This window comes from Myxocyprinus asiaticus, chromosome 23 (genome assembly GCF_019703515.2).
Source record: "Myxocyprinus asiaticus isolate MX2 ecotype Aquarium Trade chromosome 23, UBuf_Myxa_2, whole genome shotgun sequence".
In the NCBI taxonomy this organism is placed as follows: domain Eukaryota; kingdom Metazoa; phylum Chordata; class Actinopteri; order Cypriniformes; family Catostomidae; genus Myxocyprinus; species Myxocyprinus asiaticus.
In genome coordinates, this window is record NC_059366.1 from 15,639,593 (window position 1) to 15,655,689 (window position 16,097).

The window sequence follows — 16,097 nt, forward strand, 5'->3', positions numbered from 1 at the left end:
ATGTCTTTCTCTGCAAGATTAGCTTCTTCCCTTTTTTTTTTTTTTTTAAACAAAAAATTATACCAAAACATTTTCAGGCCTTAAAGGGATAGTTAACCCCAAAATGAAAATTCTGCCATTCTGAAGTTCTGCCATTCAAAATGAAAATTCTACCTCATGTTGTTCCAAACCTGTATGACTTTCTTTCTTCCATGGACCCTAAAGGAGATGTTAAGCAGAACGATAGCCTCAGTCACCATTCACTTTCATTGTATGGAGAGAAGGAATTAAAAAAAAGATGCAGTGAAAGTGCATGGTGAGTGATGATATCATTCTGCCTATAATCTCCACTGAAGACAGAGTCATTTTGGTTTTGGAGTAAATTATGACATAATTTTCATTTTAGGGTGAAATTTCACTTTACAAAGGGGACCTACTTTATGTTGCAAACATGCAATTTCTGTCTTCAATATGTAGCTCAGAGTAATGTGGAAAGTACTATAATGGTCCCATGATCATTATATAATTCAAAATACAAAAATGCTACTGCCCAATAAATAATGACCACATCTCTACTTTTCTTACTAACATCGATGAGTATGACATATACTGTACACTATAACCAGTTTTGTTTAGAACAGATTTTCCAGTCAAATAAGGCATGTTATTGAACAACAGTGCCTTACAAACTCAAAAGGAAATAAATGCAAATAAATTGCTAGGTGGGAGGTATCATATGCATTTCTAGGCAAGAACGATGATGAGATGTTTGGGAAATCCCACGGGATGAAAAATGGTGTGAGTGGAATGGACTATACCAGTGTTCAAGGAATTGGTTTAACATTTAAATGTCTTTTATGGTCATGTAAACATACATACAAATATACAATCACCTGTACAAAACAGGCATTCTCATTGTTCATTAGTTCAAAGCCTATCAACCATTTGAATTGGACAAAAAAATTTAACTTTATAACACATTGTCAGAACGCAAATAAATACTAGTAAAAATGTCTTTAAAAATTAAAGATCGCGAAGCAGCAACATTAACTTTTTCTGTAGTTCTCCAGAATCAGCAAAGAAAAATGAAGACAAACAACATATTTTGTGCAAATGAACCTGAAATGTGATAAATCGTGACTGTCAATACTCATTAACTTTAAGGTTGCATTTTGTCAGTCATTTACAACTGCATTTATAGTCTGCATAGTCACTTATAAAACAATATCCTCCAATATCTGTTGACTGTACTTAAAGATAAACATAGCCTAAGCGTTTACATATTCACAAATATATGTTCCCTTTCATCCTTTGGAAACAAATGGGTACATGGACATGTTGGACGTTGCTGCATAAGTCCAATTTAAAAGTGGCCAGATGACACTTTTACAGAATTTCACAGCAACACTGCCACCACAAGAAAACTAATAGATGAGAACAGACCTGTCAAGAATATGTCTGGGTTGGTACAGTAAATTTGATGTTACTCCAATAAAAGATTCAGAACTGAGGCAAGACAGAATAATTTACAGTAGTTTGACAACACTGAAAAAGATTATCATCTTTATCACACCTAAGGCTAACTAAAGAAAAGCTAACCCATCTTTAAGTGAATTCCTGCGCACATGAAAAGACATAATCATTTTTTTATTCAAGGGAGTTCATTTTTTTCCCATCACAAATCAATGGATATTTAACATACACAAATCGCCTGTGATATGCTCATCACTACACATTTAAACTTGTTTGTGATGTTGCTCTCTTTCAAAATGGAGATTGTGTATATCATGGATTAATCTGTACTGTAAGGCATTGACCAGACATTAATCCTGAGCCATAGTAACATCGGCATGCAAATATTACTTAATACTGCATAGGCTTCATATACACTCTTTCATTCATTATATTATCGAATTGAGCACAAAATAAACTTAGCGCTATCAGTAAATTAATTTCAGCCAGTAAGACTTGAGGTGAAGTGACTCTGATTTGATGAAATATATGCTATATATAAATCAAGATTAGCAAAGAAATATTATATCCCATCTTCAAAAAATGACGTATTCATCAGTCATACTGTAGCTAACAGCATTCATATACATCTATTGAAACACCGCCCACTTAGTTCAAATCTATAGTGCATTATTTGTTTTGCTTACATCATGACTGATATACAGTAAGTTAGAGACAGGAGGATAAGTTGAGGCATATTGTTCAGTGTGATTTTCCCTACTAGCTAGATGGTTTGATTGATTGGGTTTACTTGGGTTTCATTACCAGTGTCATAACCATTGATGGTTGTTAGGGGGTTTATAGAAAAATATGTTTTGTCCTCTGTATCCATAGTGACCATTGCTGGAGAGTGCAAAGCCGCAGGTTTACCATCAATGTGTGGGTGTTTCTGAGACCCACGACTGGAATGGCAGCCACTGCTGCTGTGACGTTGGCAGGGGTCATATCAACTTGTTTCTTTAAGGCCCAGTTGCTGTTGTTTTAGTTTAGATGAAGAATTTGCTTCATGAATTCATATGTGGTAAAGGCAACTGCTTGTGAAGGTATACAGCGGATGTAGTTGAGGGACAGGCCACGATACAGTCCATTCTTAATGCCGTACTGGGTGTACACATACTTCAGAGTTTTTGTGAGGCTCCTGATCAACAAAATAAAGCAAAGACATGTTAGTAATCACAGGAATAACTTTGTGGACATTACAAGGCATGGAGGATGTGAAGAAGATAATATGAAAGCTAGATAGTGTGCAATTAACAAGCTGGGATGTTTACAATATCTCTGTTATAAGTTACTAAACACTTTCTTTGTAGCTAGATGTTGTTTATCTTTCACACCCGAGGACTTATAATCATTTAAATATACTCACAAGCATTTGTCAGAATCAGGAAGTGATGCACCTAACTGCATTCTCCTCCGGGCAACATCTAGTGGATATCTATGCCACATAGTATAACAGACATTACTGAAAGGCTAGAATGTCGGCAGATGTACAATAACTGAAATGTACAGTACATATATGGCACTAGAAAGTTTTATTTTGATTTTAAACGATATCAAGATTAGTGATAGTCCGAAATATTGATCAGGGCACTTAGCCAGCCAATAATTAGCCATTCTGAAATGATCTATGTCAGCCAATAACACTTTCTGCTTGATGGATTGATAGATTTGGTAGTTCCCACTTATGTCAGTTCCAGATCTAATAACAGCCTTGCTAATAGAAAATATTTATTTTCTTTTTACATTATTTAGTGATTTTTGAGTAAAAAGTGTCAAATGTAAATTTTTTGTACAATTCTATGTCTGATTTTTATTTTTTTCCCTTTTTCACAAATACAATTTGTTTGGTCAATAGTGTCAATTCTCCACCACTAGCAGCACCAAAAAGAATTTCAAACTTTTGAAGTGGCCCGACCAGGTTATCGGTTTGTCCAACCAATGAAATATGAGGGGTCATTATTTTTGCAATTCTGTTTGATGCCACAAAAACGAAGAAAAAAACAACTTTAAAAAAAAAAGGAAAAGTTTGTAAAAAAAAAAAAAAAAAAAAAACAACTTTAAAAAATACAGAACCTAAAAAACAAAGAGATAAATAAACCTGAGATTTAAACATACGATATAGTTTGAGCAATTGCTCCAGCAACTCCGCCACACAAAAGATTGACTTGAGTCTTCAGCACTAGAACATTAGGGTTGTCAAGAGATGGTTTGCCTAAGTGCTCTGGAAAGTGAGTGAGTCCCAGAGTCTTCAATGTACCAAACGTGAAAAAAGAAAATCCTGGAAAACAGTGAGAAATTAGCTGAAGAATTCCCATAAGTGTTTTCCAGTTGTGCACACTGTATATTTCTTGTGAGATGAACTGAAAATCACCTGCATATGGAGCCATGCCAATTATTGTGGGGGTCAGACCACGGTAGAACCCAGAGATTCCTCCTTCCTTTAAAGTTAAAACACCATTTTAAAGGATAGTTCACACAAAAATGAAAATTCTCTCATCATTTACTCACTCTCTTGCCATCCCAGATGTGTGACTTACTTTCTTCTGCAGAACACAAAGATTTTTAGAAGAATATCTAACTCTAGCTCTGTTGGTCCTTACAATGCAAGTGAATGGTGACCAGAACTCAGAAGGTCCAAAAAGCACATAAAGGCAGCATAAAAGTAATCCATAACACACCAGCGGCTAAATCCATATTTTCTGAAGCGATATAAAAGGTGTGGGTGAGAAACATATAAATATTTAAGACCTTTTTTTACTGTAAATCTACACTTTCACTTCCAAATTCAGCCACCTACTGGTTGGGGCTGGTCAAAGGTGGAGATTTATAGTAAAAAAGGGTTTAAATATCTGTTTCTCACCCACACCTATCGTTCATATCCCATTCTGAAGACATTGATTAAACCATTGGAGTCTTATGGATTACCTTTATTCTGCCTTTACGTGCTTTTTGGAGCTTCTGAGTTCTGGTCATCATTAACTTGCATTGTGAGGACCAACAAAGCTGAAATATTCTTCTAAAAATCTTCATTTGTGTTCAGCAGAATAAAGAAAGTCACACACATCTGGGATGGCATGAGGGTGAATAAATGATGAGAGAATTTAAATTATTGGGTGAACTATCCCTTTAAGGGAAGCATAGAACAGTTGTAAATTAAACCCCTCATACCTTAAGGTAAATGGTTTGAAAGGCGTTTCGTATGCCAGTGTATCGATGCTCTCCTGTAACTTGAAATGCCAAGCGAGCTCGGATCACATCGAGTGGATAAGTGCAAACAACTGCAGTCATTCCTACAGAAGGAATAAACAGCAGATGCATCATGAAGTACTACAGAGCATGTGAAAGAGTCACTGAAAGGAATGACAAACCTGCCATAGATCCTGCCATAAGCCGATGAATGTGACCAGATATTCCAAGTCGTGTGCTAAGGAACTGAAAGAAAAGAAACAGCTTACAGCAAGCATGACATGATGTAATCAGACAGTACAGTTGGCATTAGGACAAAGCTTTGTACTGTAAGCTTTAGTGTAGGGAAAGCTACTTTGAAACTGTAGCATGCCAAGCTACAAGCCATTCAAAATTTAAAAGTAACTGAACTATTGTCAAGCAACTAACAAAAGTTACTGAGTACATTTCAGCTATTTAAGGGGACGGTATTATTTCACATATATTATTATTGAAATCAGAGAATTGAAGTCTATATTATTAATCATCAGGAATATCACTTATCAAAAATTGCACTAAATTTCCACTAACTTTAACTAATAAAACATCCTCATTTATGTAAACAACAACAGTGATTTTGATTAAAATGTTGCACAGGGACTTCTGCACATAGACTAGTTGAAATGAACCATCGGAGCAAACCAATTCACTAAAATGATTCAGACATCCCAATGTTTCACATGGTAGAGTGACAGAAGAAATACGTCTAATAACTGCCTAAGCATGCTCGGCTGTAAGGTTACACAAGCAAGACAAAAAAGCTACACTTGCTCGTTACCTATCTGAATAAATCTATTTTGAAAACAGCTGAACTTTTGTCACGATACTGAAAATATAAAGTAAGTAGCCTTACTACTTTTAATTAGCCACTACCAACACAGGTTGGCATTAGTTGACGATGATGATGACTAAAAGAAAAGAAAAAAACCTTTTTGTATTTATCAAAAGCCATAAACTGAATGGCTCCATATGGGAAAATTCTGATCATCATAGCCCCATTTCCTTTGTATAGTCCAAGGAAACCTTCCTTTTTTGGCACAGCCTTAAGTGTTGCCAACACTCCTAGAAATAACAGAAGAGAGGAGATAACATCCCATATTCAGGTGTTTATTTAACAGCTCCAAAACTGTTTTCTAATGCATAGTTACATACATACAAATTGAAATACTTTTTATTTACCAAGGTGTTTGTAATGAGGATTTTGAGCTTGTAGTAAAATTTTCACTCTATCCAGAGGTGCTATGGTGGACTTGGCACAGCATCCTGCAACACCTTTGTGAACAAAAATATGACAGTGGATTATAGTACAATGCTCCTAGAGTCCCATAACATGACAATATAAAGTCATGTAAACTTCATAAATCATGCAAATGCTGTTTTGTAATTTTTTTTTTAAATAGAAAATAATAATAATAAACTTGACATTTCTTCTAATACCCAATGCATTCTAAACAAGAGTGGCTGGCTGAATGATTGCACTTAAATACTCATTTTCAAAAATTATCAACAACATTTTGAGGTATGTATTGAAACTTCACCTCCTGCTGCGAAAGAGCGGAAAAAGTAGTAGTAGTCCTCCTGAACAGGAGCTGGGATCTGAGTCCGACCTCTTGAGGACACGGCCTCTGTTGTCATGATGTGTTATATCACTCCAATGTATTCATGTCTTTAGCACACACTGGAAAATGGTAAACAAACATATGCATAATTATTCCTATGTGTCAACATATCTGTGCTACAGGCTGTACTATGCACTCAGGAAAGTCATATCAGTCAGAAACTGTTGGACAGGGTTGTAGATATATTACTTTATGGATAACACTTTAAAATAAGGTTCAATTTGTTAACATTAGTTAACAACATTACATCAGTATTAACTAAGATTAGTATTGATCATTGTTAGTTCATGTTAATTTCAACATACACTAATACATTTTTAAAATCAAAAGTTGTATTTGTTAACATTAGTAAATGCACTATGCACAAACTAATAATGAACGATTGTATTTTTATAAACTAACATTAACAAAGATTAATAAAAGCTGTAAAAAATATATAGTTTATTGTTTGTTCATGATACCTATTGCATTAACTAATGTTTATGAATGGAACCTTATTATAAAGTATTACCACTTTATGAGTCTCTGGCTTGAGGAAATGCTAAAAGACACATCCTTCTAAACCAGGGAGACAAACCATATCACTAGCACACTAGCAGTTCTAGCTTCTCAATATGTGCAAATGTAATAGCTACTGTATTAATACTTCTATAAAGACAACACAAATTTATAAATAAATACACAATTTATACCAGGTTCTAAATGCCCTTACAATTAAGTACTGTGGCAGAACTAGAGGTCGACCGATAATGGATTTTACCAATATCGATAACCAAGGTGGTGGAAAAGGCCAATAACCGATTAATCGGCCGATAGTTTGTTTTTTTAATCGATTTATAGAATGATGAAACATTTCTTTGTCTTTCCTTACTATGACAGGCACAGACATTTAGGCTATAAGAGTCCAAAATGAATAAAATCCCTAAAGAAGTTAGTGTGCAACCAAAGTCCCAATAATAACCAGAAAAATTAAGATTTGGTGCATAACTGGACTTCTAACTATAAACAAGCCGAAATACACCGGGGATTTGCTCTTTATGTTAGTAATTACCAAATGAAGCTTTTTAAAGCCTATAGATTCACCAGATGAAGAGTTTTGAATATACAGTATGTGTGTGTATATATCACAAGATGAGGTTTGTTGATGAGGAATAATAATAATAATAATAAAAAACTATCTGCAACTATCGATAGAGATTTTTGCCGATAACCGATAGTTCCAAAAAGCAACTATCGGCACTGATTAATCAGTAAAACCGATATATCGGCCTACCTCTAGGCAGAACCACACTGTGATAGGATCAGATGGTAATACTGTGGTACTTTGATAATTATGTTCATGTACCATGGTATTTACGCGTTATACCAAACAACATCATGGTACTTGTCCAAAGAAACATGGTATTACCGTGTGGTACATGTTCAAAAAGCAATGGTAGTCACATGTTACTTTTTTGTTGGTGTGCTGGTTAACTAATTTTCGCATATTGAGGTAAATGCTCTACCGCAACGTTCACTAGCGCAGCATTTATAACTCACAGTGTCCAAATACACAACAAAACAATCTCTGCGATTTGTTACCTTGGTAACCGTCACTATCATGTGAATTTGCCAGTTATATTTCACAGTTCACGCAATTTACACTTTTCTCCTCTCGCCGTACACAAAGACCAACATTTTGCAGTAGTACTGACCTGAATGCTTGAAGACAGATAAAAATAAATAAAACCGAAGGTCAGCGGGTTGCACAGCTGTCAATCGACCGCTGAAGCTGTCAGCTCTTCCCGTTATAAACACTGCGTGAAAACCTTTACGATAAAACCCATCCGTTCAGCATTAGAGCAACACTTCTTTAATTCTTTACAACTTAAACAATGTACTTGCATAAAAAATACTTACGTCAAATCAAGGCATAGTAACCTTACACTCATTTTTCACGTGTTTATCAGCAGTTTCTCCCATTGAGGGGTGTCCTTCGCCGATTCATTTCCTGTCGCAGAATTAACACGTAATACGCACCGTACAGCATAATTTTGTGTACTAGTGGTGATACTACTACTACTACTACTACTACTAATAATTATTATTATTAATATTGTTATTATTATTATTGTTACTATTATTATTGTTGTTACTATTCTTCTTCTTCTTATTATTATTATTATATGTCGGCTGAACATTAATCTATCAGATTTTATTATGATGAAATATTGTCTGCATATAAAACATTAGTAATATTGTGTATTGTGAGTTTTACATTAAATGCATAGAAAATTTAAGTACAACAACAACAACAAATAATAATAATAATAATAATAATAATAATAATATATCTTTATAGCTTACTATTTGAAAAGCATTGCTTGCTAAACCTCCGGAGTGGAGTCATAGTGAAACTGATGTCATCTCAAATCGTGGTACACACGTTTAGACATCAGCCATATAGAACATGTTAGATCAAAGCATGGTGAATTATTTGCCTCATAAGTATTGATATGACAGACTTGCTGCTGGCTGCACAAATTGTGTTGAGAACAGAATCCAGTCCGGGTTTTCCCGCCACCTCACGGACGTCCATGAAATAGCCTGAAGTCGACTGGAGAGTGTTGGTCGTGTCTGGCAGAGGACTGCGGTGAATGGATTGACATATGTAGGATTTGCCTTTTTTTCGATGCTTTACGCTCTGTGGCAGCATGTCAGTGATACAGTTGAAAGTTTCATCGTGAAGTCAGCAGACCGAGCTGCTTTTCACGCGTGCCAAGATAGGCTCGATCGAAGAGAAAATGCTGAACGATCAGTCGTGTCTTACAGGCGGGGAATAGTACTTCTCCGGTATGTAAAGTATTTCAACTCCCTTCAGTGTTCGCTAAAATACAGCAAACCACAGATTATACCCCTCCTTTTTGGTTATTTGATTCGTATCTCATTTCATAGCTTGAACAGGGGTTTATAGAACTGTTGTAAGAGATAAGCATGTGAGAAAACGTCAAGCGATTAGTCGGCTACAGCGGCTGTATTTGAAATCCTACTGAGTTCCCTCACTAGACAGCAGTTTTGGCTATCATGGGCGCGTGACTCGGAACGCCTGAGATGCTCAGAAACTCTGCTCGCACCCATGATGACGCAAACAAATGCTGCACGGACCTACAGTACGAAGCCTAAAATGCTGTCTACGTAGGGGGCTCGCTAAATTTTGAGAACAGACTATGTGGAAACTTGTGTGAGGTTTCTAGATCCATTTGTCAGCGCAAACTCACTTGACACTTGACACACATATTGTTTCACATTAATGTGAGACTCCTTCATTAAGCTAGATAAAAACACAATTGAAACAAACTGTTGAAAAAAATATAAACAGGTGTGACAACAGGTTATACTATTCCCAGTGTTGGGAGGGTTACTTTTGAAATGTATTCCACTACAGATTACAGAATACATGCTGTAAAATGTAATTTGTAACGTATTCCGTTAGATTACTCAAGGTCAGTAACGTATTCTAAATACTTTGGATTACTTCTTCAGCACTGGTAGATTTTTTCACTTGTTTTTACTATAAAAACTCTGCCAGTACAGTAAGACAAAATACACATGTTAAAAATACATTCTCTGAAAAAACTAAATATCTTATGCAGTGTTGTTTCTAAAACAAGATAAATCTAACTGATCTTATTTTAAGGATTTGTAGATATTTTTACAGGAAAACAATACAAACATTATTATCAAGAATATGATTTTTGCCCTAATATCAAAGGTTTTACTAGAAAAAAGAAATTATGATCCAACGTGAATTTTCTTGATAAAAAGATATGATCGTGTCTGGTAATGTGCACGTAAAATGGCTAGAAATAGTATTTTAGTTTAGCGTTAAGCTGACAATTTACACAAGGTTTATTTCTATTTCTTGTGCTCCAAACTTACTTCAAACTTACTTCTCTGTCTGCTCGTATGAATGTAACACATCATAAGAAAGTGTTTCACCGCTGTTCAAATGCACTTTGGATTGCATCATATATATGTATAAATGTTTTCCATCTGAAAGGACTAAATATTAAATGAAACAAATGACAATAAAATGCAAAGTAATCTCTTCAGTAATCAAAATACTTTTTGAATGTAACTGTATTCTAATTACCAATGATTTAAACTGTAACTGTAGTGGAATACAGTTACTTATATTTTGTATTTTAAAACTTAATCCTGTTACATGTATTCTGTTAATCCCCAACACTGACTATTCCTTAGAATAACTACCATGCTAGGTCTCAAAGGCTCTTCATGTAAAGTCTATGCCTTTACAAACAAACCATTGTTTTGCCATGTTACATTTCTTAAAACAGGGTAATACTGTGGGACTTATTTTGTAGGTGATGATGAATCAGGATTTGTTGTACAGTTTTGTCATCTTGAAGGAATAGTTTACCCAAAAATAATAGTTCTCTTATCATTTACTCGCCCTTATGTCATCTCAAACTCCTATGACTTTCTTTCCTCTGCAGAACACAAACACAGAAGAATATCTCAGCACTGTTGGTCCATAAAGTGAATTGTGACAAAAACTTTGAAGCTCCAAAAAGCACATAAAGGCAGCATAAAAATAATGTCATATAGATTACTTTTATGCTGCCTTTATGTGCTTTATGGACCTTCAAAAATTTTGGCCACCATTCAGTTGCATTGAATGATTAAACAGACATCATATCTCCACCAATAAATCTTTGTTTGTGTTCTGCGGAAGATAGAAAGTCATATGAGTTTGAGACGACATAAGGGCGAGTAAATGATGAGAGAATTATAATTTTTGGGTAGACTATTCCTTTAAAAGCTATGCAGTTACATTGTAGCTGATACACTGCCTGGCCAAAAAAAATAAAAAATAGTCGCTGTTTGGATTTAAATAAGCTGATACTTAAGAGCCTATGATTGGATCATTATTGCAGTGATTACTATGTTTCAGCTGGCAACAATACTTTTAACCCTAACTGATGCAATGTGTAGCTTCTCATTTCTTAAACAGCCATGTCTGAAGACGTATCCCGTGGTCGTGGAAAAGATGTTTCTGTTTCAGGAGGGGCAAATTATTGGCCTGCAGCCATCAAGCAAAGAAAACAACTAAGGAGATTGCTGAAATCACTTGAATTGGGTTAAAAACTGTCCAATGCATTATTAAAACTTGGATAGGTATGGATAAGGATAGTGGTGAACCATCAGCTTTGCGGAAGAAATGTGGTCAGAAAAAGAATGATCGTGATCAGAGATCACTAAAACTCTTGGTGAAGTCAAATCGTAAAAAATCAACTGCAGAATTCACGGCTATGTTTAATAGTGAAAGTAAGAGCATTTCCACAAGCACAATGTGATGAGAATTTACAGGATTGGGACTAAACAGCTGTGTGGCCAATAGAAAGCCACTTGTTAATGAGGCTTGGCAACATTATGCGGCAATAAAATGAAGTCAGATGACTACCTGAATATACTGAATGACAGGTTATCTCATCAATGGATTTTTTCTTCCCTGATGGCACGGGCATATTCCAGGATGACAATGCCAAGATTCATCGTGCTAAAATTGTGAAAGAGTGGTTCAGGGAGCATGAGGAATCATTTTCACACATGAATTGGCCACCACAGAGTCCACCACCTTAACCCCATTAAGAAGTCTTTGGGATGTGATGGAGAAGACTTTATGGAGTGGTCAGAATCTCCCGTCATCAGTACAAGATCTTGGCCAAAAATGAATGCAACTCTGGATGGAAATAAATGTTGTGACATTGCATAAGGTTGCCGAAACAATGCCACGATGAATGCGCGCCGTAATCAAAGCTAAAAACTGTCCAACTAAATATTAGTGTATGCAACTTTTTTTTTTGTGGCCAGGCAGTGTATGTTTTTGAGCTAAATGCATTGTAAATAAAGGTTACAGTATATTTCTTGTAGAAGCAACATTTTCACTGTATCCTCTTTATTTATATACAGAAATTATGACTGCACTAAGAAACCTTTTACAGAGTTTGGACTCTTGTAAGGACAAAACTTTGCACCTGCACGCATGGTCATGAAAGTAAATGACACTTAAGAGACATATTTATCTGTTACATGGCCTGTTTACTGTATGGTTCATGTGACTCTCTACTAGATTAAATTTGAATTTAATGAATGCAGTCAGATGCTACATAATTCAAAGAATTTGGGAATGAATAATATAATAATAGATTGTCTTTTCCACAGGTAACCAATTATCCATATGTGATCTTGAAACAGGCAACAGTACATGAAAGATTTGACAAGTACTATTGTCCAGAGTCATCAGTATTCTGTTTCCCATGCCGGCTGTCCCATACCCTACCTCCCACCTCCTCCTCACTCAGCCCAGCTATGCCTCGCACTCCCAAATCAGCCAAAAAATCTTCACATACATCCAGAAAGCAAAATGTCAGGGGTGTGAAACCTTACATGACTACAAGACAAACAGCAAACTCACTCAAAGCTAACTGCTCTGCCACACTCAGGAGGCAAGACCAGATCAGGAAGTCCACAGACAAGAGACGGGCAGCCAAGGATGCCCAGAGGAGTCCTGCCAGCAAGCCTGGCGCGAGGAGTGTCAAGACTGCCCCCGTTGTTAAAGTATCCAGACATACGCGTGCTTCTTTGAAGCAAAATGGCTTGTTGTCAAAACGTAATGGCCAAGGGAGGTCACCTCGAAATAGTCGCTTGTGTCAGAACGTACTACGAGAAGTTGAGTCTCGCAGGAGGGCGGTTACGAGGAGAAAGGGAGGTCAGCAGATCAGGGAACAGGATACTGATACAAAAAGGCCCGAACTTCATGATCTTAACAGTGATGGGCAAAAAAAGATCACTGTTATTCCTACTGGAGAGGGACTGACCATTAACATAAGCTCTGAGGAAACTGCGGAGGATCACAGAGAGACTGTTGTTCTCAACACTGACAAGGCAGAGGAGGAGAAGGTAAAGGCAAACACAGAAACTGTACAAAACTGTACTGATACAGAGGTTGCCCTTGTTGAGCAGTGTGACACTTCAGAGCTCAAACCCGTCAATAACGTGAACTTTGCCTACAACACTGATACCTCAGGCCCAACAGTTCCCTCCCCTACACAGTCAGATAAGTATGTTTCAGGTCAGAATGAGCAGGACAACGAAATTGACTTTTCTGACAGTTCTTGTGAAACCACTCCAGAAACCTCTGCAGAAGCAGGTGAGACTGTGACGTCCCCAATTTGTCAATCCCTTAAAGAATCACCAGCACTTGAAAACATCACAGATTCTCCCCAGGTAGGAAAAACAGAGTTGCAAAGCACTGAAGACGGCGATACCAAAGATGAAATTGACGATGCTGAAATGTTAATGAAGAAAGAGGGAGCGCTTTCTCTCCTTTCTCTGAGTGCAACCATTTACAACAGCACTCTTTATGATACAGACCGTGAGCCTCAGGCAACAACATCTTTTAACGGCATGCTTTCCAATAGCACAGAGAGCACCCAGTCCTCTTTTGACTGCGAGTCAGAGTTGGTTCTAGTGCACAGAACATCAGGAAGCCCTTCTCCCGAGGATGAGGATATTCAGCTGAGTTTACTAAGAGTTCAAGAGAGGAGAGAGAGAAAGAAGAGAAGTCATTGCGGCTTTTGTGTGCCCTGTCTGCGCAAGATCAACTGTGGGGAATGCAGAAGTTGCCTGAACCGAAAAACGGGCCATCAGATCTGTAAGCTCAGGAAATGTGTCGAGCTGAGGAAAAAGCCTCTAATGATCTTTACGGGAGAGGTAAGGCACCTGACGCTTCCTCTTTCTGATGTGCCTCTCTTACACAAAAATGAAAACTCAGTCATTATTTACTCAGCCTCATGTCATTCCAAACCCATATGCTTTTGTTTTTTCAGTGTAACACAAAATACATTTTTGAAGAATCATTATACAGTTCTCAGTGTCAACATTTCCTTTTCTGAAGCCATACTATAGCTTCATTTGAGGAACATACTTAAATGGATTCACTAAAAAAGTTCACCTCTGCCAAAATGGCATTGATTTTGCCGTTTTTAGTAAACAAAAGTGACATGCCATTTTTTTAAATTCTGGATGCGAACACAGGCTAGACGTGAGTTTTAGGTAAAGTTGGGAACCAAGAACCAGTTCTAATTCAGAAAAATATAAATCTAAAAAAGACCTGACCATACTATTTGCATGACTTTTGGTTACGTTTACATTTGTTGAACGTTTGTTTTTCTGCCAATGCGAATGGGACACCATTAGTGGTTGTCCAATATGTTTTTTTGTTTTTTTTTCTCCTCAATTTGTAATGCCCAATTTCCCCAATACGCTCGAAGTCCTCATGGTGGCGTAGTGACTTGCCTCATTCCGGGTGGCGGAGGACGAATCTCAGTTGCCCCCGCATCTGAGACCGTCAACCCGCGCATCTTATCGCTTGGTTTGTTGAGTGCGTTACCGCGGAGACATAGCGCATGTGGAAGCTTCACGCTATCCTCTGCGGCATCCACGCACAACTCGCCACACGCCCCACCGAGAGTGAGAACCACATTATAGCGACCACGAGGAGGTTACCCCATGTGACTCTACCCTCCCTAGCAACAGGGCCAATTTGGTTGCTTAGGAGACCTGGCTGGAGTCACTCAGCACGCCCTGGATTCGAACTCGTGACTCCAGGCGTGGTAGTCAGCGTCAATACTCGCTGAGCTAACCAGGTCCCCCAATATGGGTTTTTTAAAGGCCGATGCTATTCAGAGAGCAGGGGGGGCCGATAGAATGTCGACATATCGCACAATTTAATATAGTAACACAAAATAAAATATAAAAAATGAACTTTTATTCAGCACTTTCACATAAAACTTTAACTTTGTAAAAATAAAAGTAAATAATAAAAAAATGTGTGTTATAAAATGGTAGATAGACTTTTCTCCTGGTTTTTGTTTAGTCATACCATTTTAGTAATTTGTTTGCACTTGAAATAATTAATGTATTAGGAAGAAGGAAATAACAATGCACACAGTATTCCAGCAACCACGGACAGCATAACTATTTGTACATACAGTGCACAGTGAATATGCCTCCTAATTCACCTACTTGTACTAAGCCCTTAAAATTTGCACTCTTTTTGTGATGGAAATGTGTCTACTCTTTAGTGTGTAGTAAAAAAATCGTGCAAGAATTTGGACTTTCACTTCAGAATCACGTCTTGAAACCAAAGACCCCTTAGCCGCGTTGTGGCGTGTATCCTGTCACCGTACTTCGACCTATCAATCATCCTTATTATGACAAACATGTTTCTCATTTAATTTTATACAATCATTCATTCATTATTTGTCATTGTATTTAATTTTACGACAAGCCACAATGCTTAGTACCTTACTGGAGAAAAAACAGCACACCGTTGAAAATCTGTCGCGTGGTGTTTCGTGTGGAGAGCTGCTGATGTTTTGATATAATGATGCATGTAGTAAAGTGTAGTTAATGCAAACCAAACGTATCTCTTTTCCTATCGTTATCTGTATTCAATGAGAATGTGTTGCAGATGAAATATAACACATAACAGTTATATTTAAACTTAAAGATGTGATCTTATGATTCATCATCAACTAAAGTAAAAATCTAGGATTTTCTACTTTGATGTTATACCAAGTCGGGAAGACAGAAAACTTGAATCATATTGTGCTGGATCACTTTATTTATTTTTCTTTGACAGCGTCACATACTGTTTACATCATTATAACAGTACCCTGAAAGAGAATCTGAACT

General features: G+C 36.9%; 2 protein-coding genes across 7 annotated transcripts in view; one reads left to right on the top strand and one right to left on the bottom strand.

The window, feature by feature from the left end:
- Window positions 1–811: 811 nt before the first annotated feature.
- Window positions 812–8,346, bottom strand: slc25a16 (solute carrier family 25 member 16). 5 transcript variants are annotated; one of them, XM_051651995.1, is made up of 11 exons: window positions 8,235–8,346; window positions 8,030–8,143; window positions 6,255–6,394; window positions 5,896–5,988; window positions 5,645–5,778; window positions 4,860–4,923; window positions 4,660–4,781; window positions 3,863–3,929; window positions 3,607–3,769; window positions 2,858–2,926; window positions 812–2,629 (listed from the first exon to the last, which is right to left on the bottom strand). In XM_051651995.1, the coding sequence occupies exons 3-11, from the start codon at window positions 6,349–6,351 to the stop codon at window positions 2,473–2,475; spliced, it is 966 nt and encodes a 321-aa protein (XP_051507955.1). In that variant the 5' UTR covers window positions 6,352–6,394; window positions 8,030–8,143; window positions 8,235–8,346; the 3' UTR covers window positions 812–2,472. The 5 variants fall into 5 exon arrangements, with proteins under 5 accessions (XP_051507955.1, XP_051507956.1, XP_051507958.1 ...); XM_051651996.1 differs by having other exon boundaries at window positions 6,255–8,143; XM_051651998.1 differs by lacking the exon at window positions 8,030–8,143 and having other exon boundaries at window positions 8,235–8,345.
- A 451-nt stretch (window positions 8,347–8,797) lies between these two features.
- tet1 (tet methylcytosine dioxygenase 1) overlaps window positions 8,798–16,097 on the top strand; it is a 74,613-nt gene continuing 67,313 nt past the window's right edge. The window contains exons 1-2 of one of the 2 annotated variants that reach the window (XM_051651650.1): window positions 8,798–9,167; window positions 12,561–14,111. In XM_051651650.1, coding sequence (XP_051507610.1) covers window positions 12,708–14,111 — 1,404 coding nt within the window. In that variant the 5' untranslated portion in view covers window positions 8,798–9,167; window positions 12,561–12,707. The remainder of the gene's footprint in view (window positions 9,168–12,560; window positions 14,112–16,097) is intronic. The other variant, XM_051651651.1, reaches the window with a different exon arrangement.